The following is a 22,991-nucleotide window of genomic DNA, read 5'->3' on the forward strand; positions in this document are numbered from 1 at the left end:
CGCCGTCTCTATGGTGACGGCGAGAGGCGGGGCGGCGAAGCCGGAAGCGGGGACCGGGCGCCCGGAGCGCAGGGTGGGTATTGCCGCCCCCCCCCCGGGGTCCCAGCCCGGGGTGGGCGCTGGCCCTTTAAGGGGCTTCGCCATGGGATGTAGGGCTGACCCTTCCCGCCCGGTCCGGGGCTCGCGCTCCGAGCGCCGCCTGGGGCCTGGCAAGGGGCAGTGGGGGTGACAGTCGGGGCGCCCGGCTGGGGGTGAGCCCAGAGCTGCCTGGTGGGAGGCGACCTGGGGGCAACTGTGGGGGGCGCTGGCAGGGCCCTGCTGGGGAGTAGCACGGGGCGCTCCCCTCCCCCAGTGCCAGGGGGCGCAGAGACGGATCGGGTGCCCTGTTCCTGGTCCCTTGGCTCCTTTCTCTTCCCCCCACCGCAGCCCCCTGCCTGGGGGAGCCCCAGTTGTCAGCAGCTGCTCTGTCAGATCACATGTGCCTCCACCTTTCCAGTTCATAACAATAAGGTTTCATAAAACCTGAGAAATATTCTTTGTGACTTTGAAAGGGGGGGGGGATTTTACTGTTAAATGTCCAGTGCTAGGATTTCTCTTTAAACAAACAAACGGCCCCTGCTCGATAGTGTCTGGAGACCAAAGATTGTAGCTCTAAGAACCCGATGGTAAAACTGACTGCATTGATTTCCATTGCCCAAGATGTGAACTATGCAGACTATAAGTAAAGAGCGTAACTAGTGAAAAACTGGATTACAAAAAATCTCCTCCACTATTAATAATCTGTTATAAATAACATCTGTGAATAAATGTATTTACATGATCCCTTTAAAAATCTCACCCCCTCTGTGAGAAATGGTTTCACTTAACTGTTGCAAGCAGTGCTCAAGATAACAGTGACAGATTATTAAAAATGTTTTTTGTATTCTTTCATTTTCTTTAATTTTGTGAGTGGCAGCATTTTAAGTAGTCAACCTGTTGTCGTGCATTTGGTTTCAGGAGGTGATTCTGTGGATCTTAGATGTGAACAGGAGAGAGAAACAATTTTTGGAAAATACGGTTTTAAAAACACAACATTGGGGGCTGAGGGGCAGATGTAGTACCCGAAAATATTTTAACTCACTTTTTTGGAACTGACTAGAGTTCACAGTAGCATTGTCCCTTCAACTAACATGGTCCCATGTAACTGTCAGCCACCGGAGTTCTTTGGTTTCAGATTGCTAGTCTAGTACTAGCATTTAGAAAAGTGTACTGGTCCCTTAAGTATCTGCTAGTCCTGATAAATTAATAGATGATGGAATGGCAGAAACAGCTACAGTTTACTGCTTTTTTAATACCTGAAAACTGGTAGTGAACTGCTAGTAGGTGTAAAGCACAGGTCTCTTGCTCTAGAATTCTCAGGATAGAAGCTACTATAATGTTGAACTGTAGGTGAAGCAAAATTATAATTAGAATGATGTGATATTTCATGACATGCAAGGGCTGGAACAGACTCTCTCCCAAATCCTACCTTTTTAGTAGTACAAGACATGAATCCTGGTCCTGGTTGTTTGAAGGAGATGGGGCCTTTGGTTTTTCAGTTCTTTTGCCAGTGGTCCAGGACTAAATATAGGGGTTCCTGGATTTTGCATCAATCTCTAGTTTTGCACTTCTGTCTTATGCATATGGAAACTCTCCTGTCCAGGTTGCCTAAAGGAAGAGAAATGGAACTGAAAAAGTTAAGCATCTCGTTGGTTGTGGTCCTGGTTCTGGTCTTGGTTCTGCAAATTTTGTCTGCAGTGGATTTTGACCCATACAGAATCCTTGGGGTTAGCAGGACGTCCAGCCAGGCTGACATTAAAAAGGCTTATAAGAAGCTCGCCCGGGAATGGTAGGTGGATCAAAATATTTTGCATATTAAATGGTTTCTGCAAGCTAGAGTCAGCTATTTTCACCAATGCACCAAATATTTGTGAGAGAAACCATCATCTACAAAATAAAAACAAAGACATTTAAAATAGTACAATAACCATTTCCCCCCTATAGACAGTATACTTGCTCTTACCATGTTGAATAAAACCATATTCTGAATAGTGAGCCAGCGCCTCAGCTGGTGTACATCAACTTTAAATCCACAATGGAACTACACTGATTTATTTCAGCTGAGGAGCTGGCCCACTGTTCTCAAGTAAATGTATCTGCTGGCCAGGGAGAAACTTAAAAAAAAAAAAAAAAAAGGAGAAGGAAAACCGTTTCCTAATAAAAGGCCCAATTATGCAGCCTGAAAGAGAAGTACTTACTTTCATGAGTCGTCCCATTGAATTCAATGGCACGTCTTTTGTGAGTAAGTACTACTCAAGAAAAGGTTTGTCGAATTGGACCTATAATGTTTAGCTATCTTGTTTGCATGTGTATTCTAAGTAAAAAGCTAATCATACATTATGTTCTGTATATATGATGAGAGTCTTGATCCCACGTCACTTACTCACACAAATGACCTGTCGACTTCAGTGGGACTATTTACAGGTTGACAACAAGAACTGCAGGATCTGGCCCTAAATTTTAGTTGTTTTTGCACACTGCACATGCGGTAATATTTTCTGATGGTACTAACTTCCAGTTCATCCAGTACTCTGGATATCAGACTCTGGAGGGTCTAATATGAAACTTTTCCCCCCTCCATCTTGTACATTACAAAATATACCATATTGGAAGAATCACCAAGGGCAGAAATTTAAGAAACAAATGTCTTAATAACTTCTGTACTATATCTTTAGGGTTGTTGTAGGAATTGCAGCAGGATCACATTCGCTAGTTAATTTCTCTAACTAGTTACATGTGCTCCTCACATCCAGTAACTCAACTGAGTAAATCTGTTTTATATATATATATAAAATTGATCATGACCAACTTCTAGTCACGGAGCCTTTTTTTTTTTTTAAGTCAAATTTTCAAGATTCCTAAAAGAGGAAGTGAATTAAGTTAAACCAAATTATGACCATACATTAAGACCTGTTTCATACACTGAAGAGAAGAGCTGATGTACAGCATCTGGAAAAACATGATTATCTGAACTACAGAATCTGATAGCTTCTGGGGTCTCACAGAACCTAGGCATTAAGGTTGTGGTCTAATGCTATAATGGAAAACTATTAACATGCAGAATAGAGCTGCAGATGTACCAAGTAGCTGCTTTGCCTAATATATATAGGGCAGCAGCTAGAGAGTGCATCTTTGAAATTGGTAGGCTTGTTGCTGAAGGAATTTACTGCCTGGTGTTAAATCAACTTTTTAGCTCCACTTGGACCATTTATTTATGAAATAAAATTCGAAACCGAGGAAATGCTTTTTCATATACCACTCAAATCCTATTGAAATTCTTTATGTGGTTCAGCCTGGGTAGGAGAAATAGACATAAATCTGCATCAACTGGATTAAGAAGTGGATACCAGTAAATGGCATTTAATGTCTACATATCCCGCTTAGTCTGAGTATTGAACTGAAGCTGAAAACACTTGTGGCTTGCTGTGACTCCCTGTGATAAATTGCTGATGCTTTCTAAAGGACAAACTCCATTTTCTTTATTTTTTGCATTGTAGGCACCCTGACAAAAACAAGGACCCAGGAGCAGAAGATAAATTTATACAAATTAGCAAGGCCTATGAGGTATTAAACACTGTTTGGTAACTGTGTGTTGCTTTCAGGATGTATGTTAGAGCCTGGAAAATGCTGTTCATCTTTTACAAGTAGCCTTTACTATTTTCCAGTTATATCTACATGGAACAATTTCTCAGCTCTGTGTATGGCAGGGTAGGCTGGTGGAATCTTTGTCTAGGTTTTCTTGACAAAAACTAGCCCCTGGATGCTGCTGATTTAAAAAAAATACCTGTATAGCCATTTAACACTTCCCTAGTTATTGGGGTATATGTGAATTAATCTCAATAAACCATGAACATCCCACAGCTGGAAATGTTGCGGCAGAACAAATGTAAAGTTCTGCCTTTTGCTTGCTGAAAAGCATCAAGCAAAGAGTAAGGGGTACCCACTGATTTCAGCAAAGCAGGCTGGTGCCATCTCTTCATATTTGTTATGCATATTCCAGTGATGTTGTAAGTGGGTTTAATGGCTTGAGAGCTTTAGTCACTTCTAAAATATTATTTGTATAAGTAGCACTTGCAGGTCACTCATCCAAGCCTCACTGAATCAGCTACCTCCGCATGTGGCATCTCAGCCGATGCTCTTCTTACATCCATGCTGAGCGCCCAGGAATAAACTGAATTCTCATCTCCCAGCTCGATTGGCAGTTTCTGCTTAAAGTGCTGCTTGTCTTCCTGAGCGCTTCAGCTCTTCAAATTCACGTGGCTGTTAAATGTTTGACGTTACGAGAAAACCACAATAGTCTTCTGGACTATGTTTGTTTTAGGACTCGTTTTTATGGCCTCTTAGCTGAGAAACTGAAATGATAAAAGAATTTGGAAGACAGAGTGTCAGAACTAGGACGCCAGAAATTAATATTTAAAAAGAATGGTTAGCTAGTGAGTAGGTTTGTACAAAATTCTCCAAATAAATGTTCTGTTTGTTTGTGTGAACTCTGTCTCACTCCATGCCACATACATGGATTTGGCTCCAGAGACATAGGTGTAAAAGACATGACAGTTCCCTTTCTTGGAGCTCAACTGGGTAGACGTTCAGCAAAAGGAATTCCTCTTCCAGGGGTGCTGGAACATTTTTTATAGTGGGGGTGCTGAGAGCCATTCATCTAAACTGGAAATCCTGTATATAATGGAAACCACTTCAAGTCAGGGGGTGCTGCAGACCCCCCACATCCCGTTCCAGCACCTATGTCCTCTTCCCAGTGTGTCTGCTCCTTATGGCTATTCAATCATTTTAAGAAGGGGAATTGTCATCCTTCCAGTTCTCTCTCAACATGAGCCAGGCCTTGTTTCTTTTCAACCCTTCTTAACTCTGTGATTGACAGATCCTCTCCAATGAGGAAAAGAGATCAAACTTTGATCGTTACGGAGACGTGGGTGAGAACCAGGGGTACCCTCAGCAGCAGCAGCACCACCGCCAGTTCCATCACTTCCATGAAAGCTTTTACTTTGACGAATCCTTTTTCCACTTCCCGTTTAATTCGGAGCGACGAGACTCCTCCGATGAGAAGTACTTGCTGCATTTTTCGCACTACGTGAACGAGATTGTACCGGACAGTTTCAAAAAGCCCTACCTCATTAAAATAACCTCGGACTGGTGCTTCAGCTGTATCCACATTGAGCCTGTGTGGAAGGAGGTTGTTCAGGAGCTAGAGGTGCTGGGTAAGAGAAGCAAATTTTAAAAACTCAAGATGTAACATGTTTTCAGAGAGAGGCTGTCTCAAAGCTTTCCATCCTAGGCTGCGGCAACTGACTTCAGCTTTTGGGGGTTGTGTTTGAATGTGAATTCAGCCTCGGAGTTCCTTTGTGGTTTATCAGTGTGGTGTGAATGGCTTTATTTCTGTTGTTTTCCAGTGTAAGTGGAGGGGCATTGATCTCTTTCTTTCCAACCCCAGTCCTCATCAATGAAACTGAGACAAGACAAATTTAGGATTAAAACATGAGTAAACACTTTAGATCTGTAGGGCTGGGTCAGTCTCCGAAAGGAGCTGGCGAAAGCCCTATCCCTGTAGATAGCTGGCACTTGACAAGACAAGACATTAGAAAATCCAGCCCTGGCAGAGAATGGACTAGATGCAGTCTGGGGAGTCTCTTCCATCTCTAAATTCAGCGATTGTCTCCTTTTCTGCTACAGTGTGATTAAACCATTCCTAGTGCCTGCATCACTCTAAATAACACCAAGGATTGTTGCATGGTCAGGTACTACTATGTTCTGGCCTGCAATATAAACATTGCATTGCCCTTTGATATATACCTAGAATGGTCCTGAGATGCAATCTGGAGTCTAAAGGGAGCTGTGAGCCAGCCCAAATTTGACCAGAGTCAAGGCCACTATCATGTAGGACACAGGAGGATGAGAGAAAATTTTGGCATCCAAAATAAAAATCAGGGAACCCTGGCAATGTATACTTGGATTTCAGTTAAGTACTTACAGTGTTTGTTGCTCAAGGTGAAAATTCCTGTCCCCCTTATGGGTCATCTACATAACCGGAGATGGTCGGTACAGAGGACGTAGAATCCAAAATAAGAGTGCTGGGACAAGAAGTTGCTGCACTGTATATTTAACGTGATATTTTTCCTTGGGGTTTTAACATGCCGAATAGAGAACCTGTAGGCAGAAGAGTAAGGAGGAGCTGGTCCCATTGTTACTTCTTCCTGAGAGCAGAGTAATACAACTCCCCATGGAATGTGAAAAGGGGAAACACTATGTAGTACCAGCTGAATAATTCATCCTCTCGGTGTGCTGGGTAACAGCAGCCACCTTAGTGCTGATTCCCTTTAGGGGAGTTTCGGTCATTCACCAACCATGTCACGGTGACCCTCTTTTTGTATTTGCCCTCCGTTTTCAGGGGTGGGAATTGGAGTCGTCCACGCTGGGTATGAGAGACGCCTCGCACATCACCTGGGAGCACACAGCACACCCTCCATTCTGGGACTCATTAATGGGAAAATATCCTTCTTCCACAATGCGGTCATCCGAGAGAACCTGAGGCAGTTTGTAGAGAGCCTTCTTCCAGGGAACCTCATAGAGAAGGTACGTGACAGGGAGATCAGCGTGTTTGGATTCTGATAAGTGGTAGTGTGTGCTAGACACTTGGATCTCTTTGTTGTCTCTGACACATCATCTGACAGAGTCAGTCTCTGATGTGACCTTTGTCTTGGGGGTGTCAGAAGTTTCTGAAGCTATTTGCAATGGCCTTCATCAAGGGAGAATGGCGGTTCGGATGAGTGAAATCGTTACAGCTATAAATGCTGGAGGCGGTTTTGAAGGAAACACTACATTCACGCACAAGATGGAATTTTTCTCCATCTTCCCCTGTGCATGGTGAGATAGGTGCCTGAGCTGGCAGGACACCCCCCTCACTGATGATACCCCACTTACCATAACTCACGTCCTTCAGGATTAACTGCAGTGCTTCATGGTAAGCATTTGATCGTACACGTGGCTTATGTTAGGACTCGTAACCACACGGGTGCCGATTTGACATTGTTTGGAACTACACCAGAGATAGTTACAACTATATTAAGGAATGGTGTTTGAACTCTGCTTGGAGGGTGGCCAGGTTCCAAAACGGTGCTCCGGTGTGGACATGACCTTAGAGACCATCACTGTATGTCTCTTCTCCTCCCTTGCCCTATCCTGCAAACTGATAAGTATCTCTTGCAAGATTTTCTGTATTCTCAACTCCTGCAGATTTGTAGGCCTGGCACAAAGCCTACTGAAGTGAATTGGGTATCATTTTGTTGACTTCAGCACACTTTGGATCAGGCCTGTAAATGGGAGTTGAGCGCATTGAGCCCTTTTGGCAGACAGAGCTTTTTATCACTAGAGACATTTTTAAATAAACATATTGTTTGACTTCTACTCTGCCCTTTTTGCTTATTCCCCATCTGAAGTCATAATCCTCAGTAATGACCACCAGTTAGCTGCTGTGGAAATGATTATGATGCCACTGAGAATTTATGACATCAAGTCAGGAAAGATCAGCAAAAGCAGAGAGAACTGTTAGTGTAAAAATCCTGGTTTTGCACAAATCGCCTTAGCGGGAAAAGATGTATGGGCACAGGTGTCCTTTACAAAACAGAAATCATGACATTCAGGCAGCTTTTTAGGACCTAATTCTAATGCAGCTATTTAACCTTATTGAATTTCAGTTTTCTGAATGTATTGAGGGTGAAACGAACGTTCTGTTTTACATTTAAGATTACAGATAAAAATTATGTCCGATTCCTGTCCAACTGGAAGAAAGAAAATAAACCCCATGTCCTTCTGTTTGATCATATGCCAGTAGTGCCATTGTTATACAAGGTAACGTGTGTGTGTTTGTGTGTTATCTGTGGCATTTGGATAGCTTTGTAAATCCACCTGTCTTAGTAGAGAATGGGATCTCGGTATAGGCACAGGCTGGATGGTTCTTCTAAGTAGCATTACCCACCCCGAACACCCAGCAATTTCATGTGTGTTATTTGGAGACTGCATAGTCAGGTGACTGGCTTTTGCTAACTATTTTAAACATCTGAATATGAGTAGAACTTACTTCTCTTGCCATAGACGGATCTCTAGTGGAAGTAAGGGCGTGGGTGGGGTTGAGGGCAAGGGGAAAAAACATCATTCCTTTCCCACCACAAATAGTTAATGATCTGGGCCATTTGAGCACTGGGTCTCATTTGTTTGAGGATGATGAGTTGCTAAAGAAACATCTGGCCAGATATAGAATGTTAGATTGTAAAATGAAACTCTGGATCCCGCCAACCTTCCTCTGTCATGAGGAAGAAGCTAACTGTGTAATAAGCCTAGTAAAGGGAATGGGCTGACTTTGTGTGTCATTTGGCTGTTGTAGACTTAACAGTGCTGTGGAGACTATGGGGAAATAGTCACCATAAGCTTTATTGGGGAAGAATCAAAGCATGATCTGCAATGTAAACATGCACTGGACCTCTGTTTCCCTCTAGCTCACTGCTTTTGCGTACAGAGATTATTTGTCCTTTGGATACGTGTATGTTGGACTCAGAGGGACTGAAGAGTTGTCCAGACAATATAACATCAACGTCTACACCCCCACCATGATGATCTTCAAGGAACATATTGATAAGCCTGCCGATGTTATTCAGGTATTACTTTGTGGTCTGCGTCTTTGTCTGTCTATCTGGGTTTTAAGTAAAATATATACACCGCTACCTCGATATAACACGACCCGATATAACACTAATTCGGATATAACGCGGTAAAGCAGTGCTCCGGGGGGGCAGGGCTGCGCACTCCGGTGAATCAAAGCAAGTTCAATATAACGTGGCTTCACCTATAACGCGGTAAGAATTTTTGGCTCCCGAGGACAGCGTTATATCAAGGTAGAGGTGTAGTAACTGCTTTTCTGGCCTGTTTCTTACATCAGAAGTTGATCAGTGGAGCATTTCAAACCAACTCTGGGTTGGATGGGAGCAGAAATTGGAGCTTCAGAAGGATGTTTTGACCGACCGTCAGGGAGGGAGGGAGCTCTGTAGGTTTCAACAGGCATCTGAACTTGGAGGATAACTGAGTGACAGTTGTGGTTTTCACTGGAACATAGTTTTGTAGCTAAGCTGGTGGAGGAGGGCAGGTCTTTGGGTTTCAGTGGCACAGTGACTGTACAGAGAGAGGGCAGCTCTTAATTAATTCAGCCTTGTCAGAAATCCTTAGTCTCCTGGGAAGAACCCTTGGCTCTGAGGAATTCCTTATAGAGTCCATGAGACGTAGAGGTTTCACAGAGAAAGTGCATTAATAGTGAAAGGCTGCATATGGGATATGCCCAAACCTTTGTTCTTGTGCAGGTACAACCCAGTAAATGCTGAGTCGTCAGAAGCCTTCGGTCACTGTTGCAATTTCTGACAGTTGGGATTTTAATATTTCCCCCTCAGCAACAACAGCTGTTTAATGCCCCTTCTCCAGGGGCAGTCATGAGTGGCCACACTTCCAATCTCCCGAACATCTCTTCCATTGTGTAAAACAGCTTGTTGACCTTCATCATGGTGACCCTTTAACACTAGAGCATTCATGTTCCTTGAGAGCTGAACATCCTTCTGGTTTAGCTGAACAATGCTGATCTTCTGTTTGCTTTGTCCTTTCTAGGCGCGAGAGATGAAAAAGCAGCTCATTGATGACTTCCTTTCCCAGAACAAGTTCCTTCTGGCAGCCAGACTCACCAACCAGAAACTGTTTCGTGAGCTGTGTCCTGTGAAGAAGTCTCACCGTCAGCGGAAGTAAGGCTCGCTGCGATGGGAGTTCCTCCTATCCTCATGCGCTCCTACTCCCGGTGGCTGCTTACAGGCGACGTCTCGTTTAACTCTCTGGGGGGGGGTCCATAAAGGGGTTCATTGGAAGAATAGAAATTGCTAGACAGGATCAGAGCAGTGGTTCATGTAGTCCAGTATCCTGTCACCATCAGTGGCTAGTGCCAAATGCTTCACAGGGATGTCCAAGAAGCCCTTCAGTGGCAGTGATGGGACAACCTGCCCCCAGGGAAGTTTCCTCCTAACCCCTAATAATGCAAGGTTAAGTGTATATCCCTTCAGAGGCGTTGAGGGGGGGTATCTCTATATTTAGTATTAGAACTTTGGATGTTCTTCTTATACATCTAAATGTCTAATCTACTTTTGAATCCTGCTAAGATCTTGGCCTCTGTCCCATGGCAATGAGTCCCAGAAGCTAATTGTGCGTTGTGTGAAAGTGCTTCCTTTTATCAGTCTCAAACGTGCCACTTTTCAGTTCACTATCCCCTTGTTCTCGTATTATGGAACAGAGTACCTTGCAGTAACTCTGCGGGGACAGGAACATAGAAGATGGGAAGGACTGAGATTGGAACATTGAGCAATGGAGTGTGTAAGAAGGTAGACACGATGAAGTCTCTCTCTGGCTTGTCAGGGTCTGTTCTAGCTGGCAGGTTGGGTTTGTTATTCCTTTGTGTCTCCAGGCCTGCTGTGAATCCTCCATTTCATTGTGTTGTCTAGGTACTGTGTGGTTTTACTTACTGGCGAGGGTGACAAGTTTGCTAAGACCTATGAGGCCTTTGTGGCCTTTGCTCTGGCAAACACGAAAGACACCGTGAGGTTTGTGCATATCTACGACGACCGTCAGCGAGACTTTGCCCAGGCCTTGCTGATGGATGATGAGAAATATTGGGGGAAATCTGCCGTGAGTGTCACATTTTCCTTCTGCCTAATCTGTAATTCCGTCTCTCTTTCTCTGAGCTTTATTCTTTAAATGTTCAGGGGGAGAGAACATTGATGCTGCTTCTTTGAAATATTACGGGAGCATGTTATGGGCAGGATCAGACCTCTCTACTTCTAACAGATCCTCTTGTATTGCATGTTGGTGTGCTCTGCCTCAGGTCAGACCTTCATTGTCTTGTGTATTGCAATTCCCTTCTTTTTGATCTGTCCCGATCTCAGCTCTCTAGACTCCAGCATGTGCAGAACACCGCTGCCTGCCTTCTGACATGGACAAAGTGTAACCACGTCATCTTCCATTCTCATGATTCCACTGGCTCTGTTCATTTCACTGTCCAGTTCAAAATGGTCCTCTTTGATCTTAAACCCCTCCGTGAACTTGCTCCTGCCAGGCTCATGGATGGACCTTGTTTCTCTCTGCTACTTCCCAAGCTACTCCTGCTTATTTAGCACTGTTCTCTTCTGTCCTTCACTCTGTCACTCCACTCTTAATGTGAGAGCTTTGTCCTCGGCAGCTCCTCCTATTTGGAATGACCTTCTTATGTCTCACCACCAAATCCACTGTTTTATTTCACATCTCTGCTGAGAAAACATCCCTCTTTTTCCTCCTTGCCTATGCTTCTTAATTACTCTCCTTCTGGCTAACTCTAATTAGTTGAGTTATGTGATGTGGAATGCAGTGTGTAGGAAAAACACTATACAAAATAAGTGTTGTGCTTCCAAAGAACAGGAGCTGAGGTTCAGAGAACACGTGCTGTTCATCTCTGTTCCTATTGGGTATAATGGAACATGCAGCTACTTTTTATACTTGTTCCCATTCCGATGTTGTGCCCGCCCTTTGATATGGGTGTCATGAGAGATTAACTGAAATAACTTTTTAATCTGGATCCTAGTTCTGAATTCTCATTTGACACATCAAAGCTTTCTTCCAAGCTGGTATCTTGTTCCCTGAAGCTTGTGCTGTTTCTGCTTTGTCCAGGTGGCCATCTTGGAAAGGCGCAATAATGTAGGAAGAGTGGTCTATAAAATCTTGGAAGATGCCTGGGAGGGCAGTGAAGAGGATAACTTCATCCTTTTGGATCTTCTGGCTCAGTTAAGAACAGACCCTGGTCTTCTCTCTTCAGACACTGTCCTGCCAGACTTGAATGATGAACTTGCTCCTGTAAGTATTCTCAATTTTGTAGAGGCATAACAAACCTATATTAGCTGGTTCTAGTTAACTCTGAGGGTATGTCTTCACTACCCGCCAGATCGGCAGGTAGCGATCGATCCATCAGGGATCGATTTATCGCATAAGTCTAGATGCGATAAATCAACCCCCGAGCGCCCTCCCGTCGACTCCTGTACTCCAGCGCTGTGAGAGGCGCAAGCAGAGTCAACGGGGAGCGGCAGCAGTCGACTCACCGCGGTGAAGACACCACGGTAAGTCGATCTAAGTACGTCAACTTCAGCTACATTATTTGCGTAGCTGAAGTTGTCCGTAACTTAGATCGATTTGCTCCCACCCCCGCTTCCTCCAGTGTAGACCAGGGCTAAGACTGCATCACTGTGGTCAGTGATGGAAATTGTGCCTAGAGTTTTGAGTATTGGAGAGGCAAGACTCATTCACTGTGTACACATCAGCTGCAGGGGGCAGCCCCTGTGCTCTGAGGTAGTTGAGCTGGTTTGGACAAGGGGTGCAGAGGGGATAGTCACATAGTTGATTTGTTTCTTCACGGGTGGGGGGAGAGCAGCCACCTTGTCATTGATCTGTTGTAACTTTACAGGTGTTCTTTCTCCGATGGCTCTACTCCGCAATAGAGTATGTCTCGGACTGCTGGGATAGCGTATTTCATAATAACTGGTATGGAATCTGATTTATAATATCAATATAGCTCTTATTTTGTGTTTAGCTGTAATAGCCCTCTGTCTTGCCTGAGGATAAATTCAAAAGCAGTGAAGCTTGACTTCTGCCTCATTTTCTGGGTAGCCAGTTGAGCTGTGAAGCTGAGGTCTGCCACTGGATTTTGTGCTACTGAAAACACACCGCTCCTGTTGGCAATAGTCCTGGCTTGGCTGTCTTGCTGTGCGGTTTTCATTAGCATTTAGGGTATTTTAAAAACATTCTTCCATTTGTCTCCCTGCCTTTCGTTAGGAGATAGGAACAATGAGAGAGCTTCCATTAAAGCCCTTCAAACAGGAGACAGTCAGTTCAAGGGAAATTATATGCTATTATCTGGGGTGGAAGGGAGCTGAAAACCTGAGGCAGAGGTTGACTGTAGGAACTCAGAACTAACTGCAAACCTTCTCTCTTAGGCGGGAAATGATGCCACTTCTGTCCCTGATCTTCTCAGCCCTCTTCATTCTCTTTGGCACTGTTATTGTTCAGGCTTTCAGGTGAGTACCTACCAGACCATCTGTTGGAGCCTTACAGACCAGATTTCAGCATCTCAGTTGAAACTTACCCTGTTTTAAAATGCTCCTTTGCAGCGACTCGAGCGATGAGAGAGACTCTCCTCTCCCCCAGAAAGAAGAACCCAATGAAAAGAATGAAAAGAATGACACGACCTTCAGCAAAGAGAACAGGTTTCCCCTGCTAACTCCTTCCTGCACTAGTCAGGCCTTCTCTGCACCTTCACTTTCCTGCTCAAGAGGCTTGGTGGGGCACAGTCTTGCTCCTACTGCCTTTCCCCCAGGCAGAGAGGGCAGTGGGTAGGTAGTAGGGAAGTAATGGAGCTGGTGTGAACATGGTGGTGTGAGTGACAGGCAGGCAGCATGTGAACAGCAGTGCATGGGTGAGTTTGGTGTAGCTGATATAAAGAGTGCACGGGGAATGGGCAGTCAGCGGAAAGCAACAAATTGAATATTTGGGACCAAAAGCCCCTTCGAGGTAGAGAACTGGAAAGTAGCTGTTACCTGAGCTGTGACTGAAATCTGTCAGACAAGGGAGCCACTGCTAAGTTCTTTGAACTAGCAACAGACTAGTGGCTGTACAGCCAACTTCTTTCCATCCACCCACCTTTCTCCATCTCTTAAAATTTAAAATCTATCCTCTTCCCACCATACAGTCACTTAGAAACCCACCTGTTTGCCTAGACAAATGCTTTGTGGAGTGATGAAGGAGAAGAGACAATGATTTGCCAAAGAGTATTTAATCTTTAGCGGGCCAAAAATAAACTGCTTTAATAGGCTTTGGATAGAAGGCATAGGGGGTGTGAGTTTTCAGGGGTTCTGCACTGTGCCAGATTAGCCAACACATTGTGACATGGGTTTTGAGTGACTTTTCACTAGGTCACTCTTTCCTTATAGTGCCCAGGTGCATTTACTGTCCTTTGCTCCTTTTTCACTTGAATCATTCTCTCTGCCCAGCAGGATTCCCAAAAAGGGCTTTGTCGAAGTGACTGAGCTAACAGATGTTACCTATACTAGTAACCTGGTGCGCCTGAGGCCGGGTCACATGAACGTGGTTCTGATCCTTTCCAACCCCACCAAAACCAGCCTACTTCAGAAGTTTGCCCTGGAAGTCTACACATTCACAGGGTCAGTACGGAGTTCCTCTTTGGGCTTCTGCTGTGCTCTTAATGGCCTGTGTAGTATCGCACAGTGGATAGGCTTGGGGTCTGTATTGTTGCATTGCTTCGTCACGTGTATACTTGCATGCTTGCTCCCAAGAACACCTTCACCTTCATGTGGGTGCTTGTACCTGTGAGAAGGCTTAAATGGGTAGCTGTTTGGTAGCCAACATTAAATGGGTTGGTGTGCTCAGTCCACTTTGTAATGGATGTATGTTCTCCGTACTGCCACTAGTGCAACTGGTAATCTCAGCAGAGAGGCCAAGGACTGGATGGGCCATGGAGCCTGAACTCTCCCCTCTGGGTCTCTCTACTGCCACTTATGCTATGCCTGTGTTCGGACAAATACAGGGCTTCACTTTCCAGGGCTGTAAGTCAGTCAAAATAGTTTGTGCAAAAACATAAAAAAATAAATTACTTCAACCCTCCTTCAGTTTCTAACCTTGATGTTTCCTGTGTGGTGTCTGGTCTGAACTGGAACACAGTCTAAATTGGTTCCCTCTCACTTCTCCCGCAGGAGCAGCTGTCTTCATTTCTCCTTCCTGAGCCTCGATAAGCATAGAGAATGGCTGGAGTATTTGTTAGAATTTGCCCAGGATGCTGCCCCCATTCCAAATCAATACGATAAACATTTCCTGGAGCGCGACTACACCGGTTACGTCCTAGCTCTAAATGGCCACAAGAAATACTTCTGCCTCTTCAAGCCTCACAGATCGGGGGATGAAGGGGGAACCATGGGGTCCTGTGAGGATTATGACCCCTTGCTACATACAGGAGAAGCCCGAGGAAAATCCTCCTGCAGTCCAGGATCCAAACAAGCTAAAAACAAATTAAGCAAGTTGTCCTTATGGATGGAACGTCTCTTAGAAGGTTCCTTACAAAGGTTCTATATTCCATCCTGGCCTGCATTAGACTGAAGGGATTTAAAAGAGATTCTAACACTACAAACTTTTTAAGATGACAACCATGGACAATTCTTTCCAGGAATAAACAGTCATGACAAATGGACAGTAGGTTTTAGATGAACTCTCCTAGGCCCAGTGAGTAGAAGTATCTTCCTTCATCTTTGACCTAGGAGTGAAAGATGAAACGTACTGAAGTCCTCTGTACCAAATTGTTCTTGTATTTGAATGCTGTACTATCTAAGACAAAACCCAGTCTATTTTCCTTTAATGTCCTGCTCACCGCATCGCCTCTGTCCGGTCTCTTGTTTTTTCTCAGTTGAAGAAAACCTATGAGTTCTTCGCAACGATAACTCGGTTTGGACTGAACACAATGAACTTGTTACGTAGGTCAGGTCCCCTTCTCAATGCTTAGCCCATAGTGCATGGTGTGATACTGGGAAGACCCTACAGAATCTCCCCAGCCACTGCAACTCTGAAAGGCCTCATACCAAGCATTCTTATTTATCAGCTTTCCCTGCGGTAAGTGATTTAGGAGTGTGGTTGGGGGTATCTCCCTTGTAGCAAACCGATAGCCGGTATTTACAGACGGTGGGGGCTAGTAGGCGATCTGCATGTTTCATGCTCCTTGTGTAATAGTTCCATGTGCAGCTTCACCAGCTAAGCCATAAGCAGGGAGGGAAGGGGATTAACACAGCCGTAAATACTGTAAAGATGTTGAGCCATTTAAATGTACATTGTTTTTCAGATGCCTTTTTGCTTCTGTCGATTTTTAGACTGTGTCTCTTAGAGCCATAACTTTACCCATGTCCTCAGATTGTAGGCGTAAGCTGCTATGAGCCAGTAGACGTGTAAAAGAAAATTTCAATACCTGCTAGTGAATCAACTTGGACACCTTTCAAACAACAATGGTACATCTCTAGTACAATATCGACACTTCTTTGTATCAAGGAACTTAATTCTTTAATGATTGTATTTTTGAACTATGTTGCCCAAAAAGTGCTGTCATCGGATCGTCTGTTACACGTGGAACTAGTTTTGTTGTAGACAGACGTTTACAAGATGCTTTAGTTTCAGCTTCTCTCACTTTGTTTTTATCCTCAGCTCAAAGGTTTCTTAACGTACAGGTTGCCCATTTTTTTTCAACATATGGTTCAGTGTAAAACTGGAATGGTTCTAGGCTGTGGAGTTACTGTACTTAATTATATCAAATGGGCTCTCCTGCCAGCCATTTGGCTTGCCCAGGGAGCTGGCTTTTTGTTAGTGACAAGTAGTCACAAGGAGCTGCTACCTGAACGTCAAGGGAAAAGGGAAAGGTTTCCTTTCAAAGCAGGGGACTGTAATCTTGTGACACCGCTACTTCCTTTTTCTCTCTGGTAATCCGCGTAGACTCAGTCACTTTATCTGATGTTTGCTGTAAACTTAATAAACTTCTCCAAAGTGACCTGGATAGGAATCTGAGGCTTCCACATGAGTAGGTCATGTTATGGTACATGATGGCCAAATCCTGCAGGAGTTTGCCTCTAATTCAGATTGAGATTCACTCCCGAGTAGCATTCTGAACCTTATTGTGAAGCACTCCTACAAGCATGGGGGTTTACTTAAAAACCTCACGGCCTTCCCCCTTCTCCAACAGAGCAGCCCAGTACTATGGGTAAATATTCCACCAAGTGAGCCACCCTCTGACCCAAATGAGATCTAGGCCTATTCAAGCAACCTGATTGGCTGAACAGTCCTCAGAGCTTTATAACGGTGAGATAGTGGCCTACTGAATTGGTGACTTGCTGCATTCTGCTTGGCTTAGAGAACAGACGTGCTTCATCTAATGAAAGACCACTTGAACAATACTCATAATGCTCTTATATATAAGAGTACTGTCAGGTTAAAATATTAGACTCAACCGACCTTACGTATGTTACTTAAACCAATGGAGTTTAATCTGTAAAGTCTTATCTGCAGCATGAACCGTTTTGATTACTGAGCACAGGCTATGAGAAGGAAGGAGAGGAGTTTTCATCTGAGGAGATATGTAGAAATAAAATGCTGAAAAACCCAGGCATTAGACTGTCCCTGAACTAACCTTAAGCAGCAGACTGACTTTTCTCTCTTTATGCTGTTTCTGTTGACGCCAGTGCTTTTGTTGGCTTGGGTAATGAAATAGCCTGGTTATTTTTTGTGTTTGTAGCCAGTTCTGCCTTTTGGGTCTTGCATGGCATAACACTGTGCTGTAAACCCCAGAGTTGGACACACTGCAGAAGAATCCAGATTTAAAAAGAAAACGTTTGACCCTCTAAACACAGCTGAACAATGGAGCGGGTTAGGCCCAGGAGGAGGATTTACAAAAGCTGGCTGTTACTGTCTCTTCTGCTAGTCAGAAACTTTGGTGTCCAACTTTAGGGCTTTAAACGAAGGGCCCAAGTGTACTGTGTAGAAGAAATTCCCCCCCGTCCAAGGACCCAGGAAAAGGCTATAGGCATTTCTGAAACCCTGTATTGAGGCTCCAGTGGGGTGTAGGCCTTGTGTTTGTTCTCTAGAGAGGGGTGACTCTTACCCTGCGGATAAACACCTGTTGATGTGGGTCTTGTGGAGGGAGCACTCACAGTAATACACCCTCAGGCAATAGCCAACTGGGGGTGCTACAGCTTCCATTCAGTCACTGATAAAAGTGAACGTAGAACAAAGTTGCAGGAGATCAAACCAGCTCACTTGTAAAAGTACATGATTTTTTATTAGTACATTGTATTTTTAGGGAGAAGCTACGCTTTCTTGGGCTCAGGCACACCCCAACCGTTCTGAATTCATCTGTTCAGCAAGGGTAGCACTGCTGTGATAGCCAGCTAGTTACATTATTCATTTGGTGCAGAAGACCAGTCACAGGACCTCTCAGCTGCTTGGAATTGAATGTCTCTGCTTTCCCTCCACACTTTTCCAGATGCTGCAAGACCATTAACCTGGGATAATTTTTTGTCCTGCTACCCTCACTATTGCCCTTTGGTTTGTTTCATAGCGAAGGAAATGCACTCGGCCATTCTCAGTTTATGCGTGATACTTTCTTGAGCTAAGAGCAAGGAAGATTTCAGTGCTAGTGCACTGCTCTGCGAGAAACCGACATACAAGCTCTTTTAAAGTAAAACTCCTAGAAGCTGAAGCGAAACATCTTTACAACACAGGGAAATGTAGCCTAGAGTCCAAATACTGTACCTGACCTTTCCCTTTGACTGAGTGTGGTACAGAGCAGCCTCGCAGTGATGGCTGACATATATATGGTCAGTAAAAGCTTGCCAGGAACTAATACAATCAGGCAGCCTGGGAGATTGGATTGAAAAGCAGGTAAATATTTTGCACTTTTGATACTCTTAGAGGGGGGGAAATAATTTATTTGGCAAATGTCTTTTTTTAATTTTTGTTTTTGTATTTGTGAACAGGCACTGATAATGTCATTTTGTTTTAAGATTATTACAGATCCGCAACTGAAATAAACTATTTTAATGTGAGACGATGAAGTGGCCTTGCATTTTAATCTACAAATTGACAATGCGGTGTGGCGTACGTGAGTTAATTGCAAAAGTTCGATGGCTGTTAACTGCTCGTAATTTAGCAAATGCAATGGGCTAGTTATCTCCACTCAGGCAACAGGGCTGCTTAACCAAGGACAACAGTTTCCAAAAGCTGCCCTGTAGTTTAGTCAAAGTTCCTATTGGCCTCCTGAAGATTGACAGCTATGGGCCCTGGGAAAATGATGTATAAATGGGGTTTAGAAACATCCCATCACTGAGACGGAGAACTCAGTGCCTTGGCATAAGTCATCTCGTAATGTAGGACTTGGAGCTAGTGTCAGTTTGGATCCATTGCACAAAGAGGCCAGAAGAACTTCTATTCTATTCCATGCCCATGGAAGGGAGCCAGGATGTTACATTATGTCTGTATATTGCTTCCCTCCTAGGTTTATTTTTAGTGGAAAAAAATCTTTACTAGGCACTTCCAAAAGAAACCCCCATTTTAGATCATAGCCGCCGGTTTTTATATTGAAAGAATTCAAGCTGCCATCGCTGGATCCATGTGCTGCTAAGCCATATTACTACAGCAACGTGAACAGTAAGCCTGCCCCCTCAATTCCAGCATCTCTTCTAGCTGCTGCTTATAGCATACGAGGAGTTTGAAATGACTTTGTCTGGTGAGGAATGGTTTTTATTCTCTACCACAAAGCTTAGCTTTCCCTCGCCTCTAACTACAGAGAGTGAGTGAGGGCAGAAATGTAAAAGCAAAATCTGACTGGGTTGTTCCATTCAGGCTTCTTTCCTCATTCATATTGTGTCGAAGTATTTGCGCGGAAAGGCTGTGAATATTGAACTCATCGTGTAGGTGAAGAGATAGTGGTCGTGACTTGATTTGCATAAGCTGGAGCCCGCCCTACACGGCTTTAAATCGTTTTGACTCGCGGGAGTGCGCACAGCATTTCAAACAGCAGATTTGCTCCCATGAGAGCTGTGTTACCTACAAACAAAGAAAAATACCATGATATCCAATGGCTTCCAATTAAAGGGTCAGTCAGAAAGTCCTTACTACAAGGAGTTATTTTCCAACTCTTCATCCAATACCAAGGCCCCAATCTTGTAATTGACTCTATGTTGCCAGAGGCTTATTCAAGTCAATGATGGGCTCCTGCACAAATTCACTTGCCTGACTGAGACCGGATGCTTAAAAGCCATATACTAGTGAAAAGCTGTCTGTGCTGGTAAACTACAAATGTAGTTATTCTGAATGCTTTAGTTCTACCAAACTGACTTCTTGTCTTCAAATGGAATCTCTACCCCAACCCCAGGAAATAAATTAGAGTATTTAATAGTCAACAGCTGAAACAATACACAAGTAACTTAATTCTTAGGGCTGGTCCACACTAAGCCCCCAGTTCGAACTAAGATACGCAACTTCAGCTACGTGAATAACGTAGCTGAAGTCGAAGTATCTTACTTCGAACTTAAAGGTACTTATCGCGGGTCCACACGCGGCAGGCAGGCTCCCCCGTCGACTCCGCCTACTCCTCTCGTGGAGCAGGATTACCGGCGTCGACGGCGAGCACTTCCGGGATCGATTTATCGCGTCTAGACAAGACGCGATAAATCGATCCCAGAAGATCGACTGCTTGCCGCCGAACCAGCGGGTAAGTATAGACGTACCCTTCGTCACACAAGTTTCATTTGCTCAGTACACTAAGGCTGCATCTAAAGTGCCAAAACACAGAGCCCGTTCCCTAATTCACAGCTGGTCCTACTTTCTTAGGGAGTGCCTTGGTGGAAAGCTGTAGTCTTTACCATTGTACAAGAGAAGAGAACACACTCGGTCCTGTCCATACGATCACTCGCCATTGCTACACTGTTGGAGCAACACCAGTGGTGAAATGCACAGCCGACTTTTGCCAGCATAAATGCAACCTAAGACTCCAAGTCTGCCCCTTTATGTGTATAGCTCACACTGAAATCAATCTAAAGGCAGAGTGGCCCAAGGACAGGACCTTCCAGTGTTGTTATATCTCTACAGATCTCCAAGAACCAGATACGGTATTTGGTTTGCCTTTTGTTTTGTTTGTAAAGCAAGCACTTCTCCCCCTGCATGAACCCGGCTGTGTGTATATACATATGACCAAGTCAAATCCATTTGTAGCACAGAGCGTTCTGCTAAAAAGTGACAGCTGTGCCTTTGGAGTACATGAGTCTAATGCAGGCATCATCTTCTCTAGGATGTGCTTTGCCTACCACCATTTCTGAACGTAATTGGTTCAAACAGTGGTTTTTCTAAATTAAATTAGTTTTAAGTATTGTTTTTTCTTTATTGCTATTGAAGCATGGAGTCGCCTCTGTCAGCAAGGGCAGGACCAATGTCTCTTTGCATTCACCTGGCTGCCACAGCAGTACAGAGGAAGCATTGCTTAGTGGTTAAAGCACTGGACTTTGACTCCAGAAATCTGGCTTTTATTTACGGCCTCCACCAGGAAGTTTGGTGAGTGAGCTGTGACAGGTCCTGTCACCTCCCTGTACCTCAGTTTCCCCCATCTGAAAAGGGAGCTACAAGGGGACCAAGTGGATCAGATCATTCGTGGTTGAGGTGCTTGTACTGAAGGTGCTATAGAACTTCAGAACGGAAGTACAGATTTACACAAACACGGCAGTTCATGCACAAGTGCTTCTTACCTTCCAGCTGTTTAGAGGACTGAGCTGAGTTTTGACTAATGCTGAGGAATCCATATCTTGGTTATACAAGAGCTGTGGCCTTTCTTGTTTACACAGCACTATTGGTCCCTGACATACTAGTGGTAACACACTCTAGCATATCCTGAAATAATTGTTGCTAGATTTCTAAGGACTACTCTGCATTTTCTTAAATATTCTCCTGCAACATGCTGTTTGAATTGTCTATAATACACAGAATAGAAATAGCTGACTATAAATAATTCCGACAGCCATCACTATGTTCTCTAGGGATGCGCAAACTGTCAATTTGCTTTGAACTCTATAGACAGCGTCCAGTCAGTGGCGGCTCCAGGCACCAGCGCTCCAAGCGTGTGCCTGGGGCGGCAAGCCGCGGGGGGCGCCCTGCCGGTCCCTGCGAGGGCGGCAGTCAGGCAGCCTTCGGCGGCATGCCTGCCGTGCTTGGGGCGGCAAAAAAGCTAGAGCCGCCCCTGCGTCCAGTGCCCACAGCTAAACAGGACCCAATCGACTACTGCCAAACATTGGATGTAGCAGTTCTCTAAGTTTGCTTTATTGTCCCAAATATTTCCTTTGACTCACCAGAAGCATCATAGATTGGTGCAACTTCAACAAGGTCGCCTCCCACTATATTCAGTCCTTTGCACCCACGAATGATCTCCAAAGCCTAGGGATGGGAATAAAGGGCTAGTTACTAGGTACCCGAATTGTTAATTCTGAAAACATTCTATATATTTAAATAGCCGAGGGGGTGTTTTGGTTTTTAAACACATCTGACATGAAATCTGTGACGTTTCAGTCCGTACAATTCCCATCCACGATCACTGCTGGAACCTGGTGCTCTTTGTTTGTTATATGCTGAACCGGAGTGAGCGGAAAGCAGAGGATTAGATGTATAAATACTGAGACACCATCAAACTGTACATCAGCTGAGTCTCCCTTAGCAGTGGCTTTTCCTAGAATAGAAGGGTAAATTCCAGTCTCTCTATATATTATAGGCAGGACACAAGAGGAGTTCTCAATGATTTCAGTCCCCAATATGCCAGTTTTCTTGTTTAAAGACTTCTAAATCCCATGTAGATCCTCGACCCTTAGATTTCGAGAGGGCGGGCAGTGTAAGCCCTGGGACTTCCTTTAAAAGGAGCCAGATTTTCCCTGCATCCACTCTGTACATTCAGAAATAGAGTCTGAGCATCTCCTTACCTGAGCAGGTGTGAGACCAGCAATTTCAGGTGTCCCTGTGCCAGGGGCGTATGCAGGGTCTAATCCATCAATATCAAAGCTGATGTAAATGGGCTTGTCTCCCATCTGCTTTCTCACCTCCCCCATCAGTGGTACCAATGACTTCAGCCAGCAGTCTTCAGCCAGGACAACACGGAAACCCTGTTGGAGGAAGGAAAAAAAAAGTTGGGCTTCCACTGCCTGAAACACGCTGCTGGGGAAAGGAACCGGGTGGTGGCTTTTTTCCTGCCCTACGCATCTTAGTTGCAGGGATTGGAGTGG

General features: G+C 44.5%; 2 protein-coding genes across 4 annotated transcripts in view; one reads left to right on the forward strand and one right to left on the reverse strand.

Annotated features, from left to right (window-relative positions):
* On the forward strand, window positions 1–18,779 carry DNAJC16 (DnaJ heat shock protein family (Hsp40) member C16). 3 transcript variants are annotated; one of them, XR_002908596.2, is made up of 16 exons: window positions 1–73; window positions 1,682–1,867; window positions 3,576–3,642; window positions 4,955–5,291; window positions 6,479–6,663; window positions 7,834–7,938; window positions 8,583–8,741; window positions 9,736–9,866; window positions 10,614–10,797; window positions 11,812–11,994; window positions 12,599–12,675; window positions 13,128–13,208; window positions 13,302–13,397; window positions 14,181–14,351; window positions 14,901–15,807; window positions 16,102–18,779. XR_002908596.2 is itself a non-coding variant. In XM_024208362.2 (15 exons), exons 2-15 carry the CDS (start codon window positions 1,701–1,703, stop codon window positions 15,298–15,300), a joined length of 2,343 nt encoding a protein of 780 aa, XP_024064130.2. In that variant the 5' UTR covers window positions 1–73; window positions 1,682–1,700; the 3' UTR covers window positions 15,301–18,779. The 3 variants fall into 3 exon arrangements, 2 of the variants coding, with proteins under 2 accessions (XP_024064130.2, XP_024064131.2); XM_024208362.2 differs by having other exon boundaries at window positions 14,901–18,779; XM_024208363.2 differs by having other exon boundaries at window positions 14,184–14,351; window positions 14,901–18,779.
* Window positions 18,000–22,991, reverse strand: part of AGMAT (agmatinase) — an 11,376-nt gene continuing 6,384 nt past the window's right edge. Inside the window, exons 5-7 of the mRNA XM_024208364.3 lie at window positions 22,692–22,871; window positions 22,071–22,155; window positions 18,000–19,779 (exon numbers count right to left, since the gene is read on the reverse strand). Coding sequence (XP_024064132.2) covers window positions 19,706–19,779; window positions 22,071–22,155; window positions 22,692–22,871 — 339 coding nt within the window. The 3' untranslated portion in view covers window positions 18,000–19,705. The remainder of the gene's footprint in view (window positions 19,780–22,070; window positions 22,156–22,691; window positions 22,872–22,991) is intronic.

Source organism: Terrapene carolina, unplaced genomic scaffold (genome assembly GCF_002925995.2).
Source record: "Terrapene carolina triunguis isolate 2854851 unplaced genomic scaffold, T_m_triunguis-2.0 Scaffold714, whole genome shotgun sequence".
Lineage (NCBI taxonomy): Eukaryota > Metazoa > Chordata > Testudines > Emydidae > Terrapene > Terrapene triunguis.

Bases quoted from the DNA above. Each gene is read 5' to 3' on its own strand.
- DNAJC16 (XM_024208362.2), top strand. From the start codon at position 1,701: ATGGAACTGAAAAAGTTAAGCATCTCGTTGGTTGTGGTCCTGGTTCTG. The intron at 9,867-10,613 runs GTAAGGCTCGCT...TGTGTTGTCTAG, and splicing joins AAGTCTCACCGTCAGCGGAA to GTACTGTGTGGTTTTACTTA. The intron at 10,798-11,811 runs GTGAGTGTCACA...TGCTTTGTCCAG, and splicing joins AATATTGGGGGAAATCTGCC to GTGGCCATCTTGGAAAGGCG.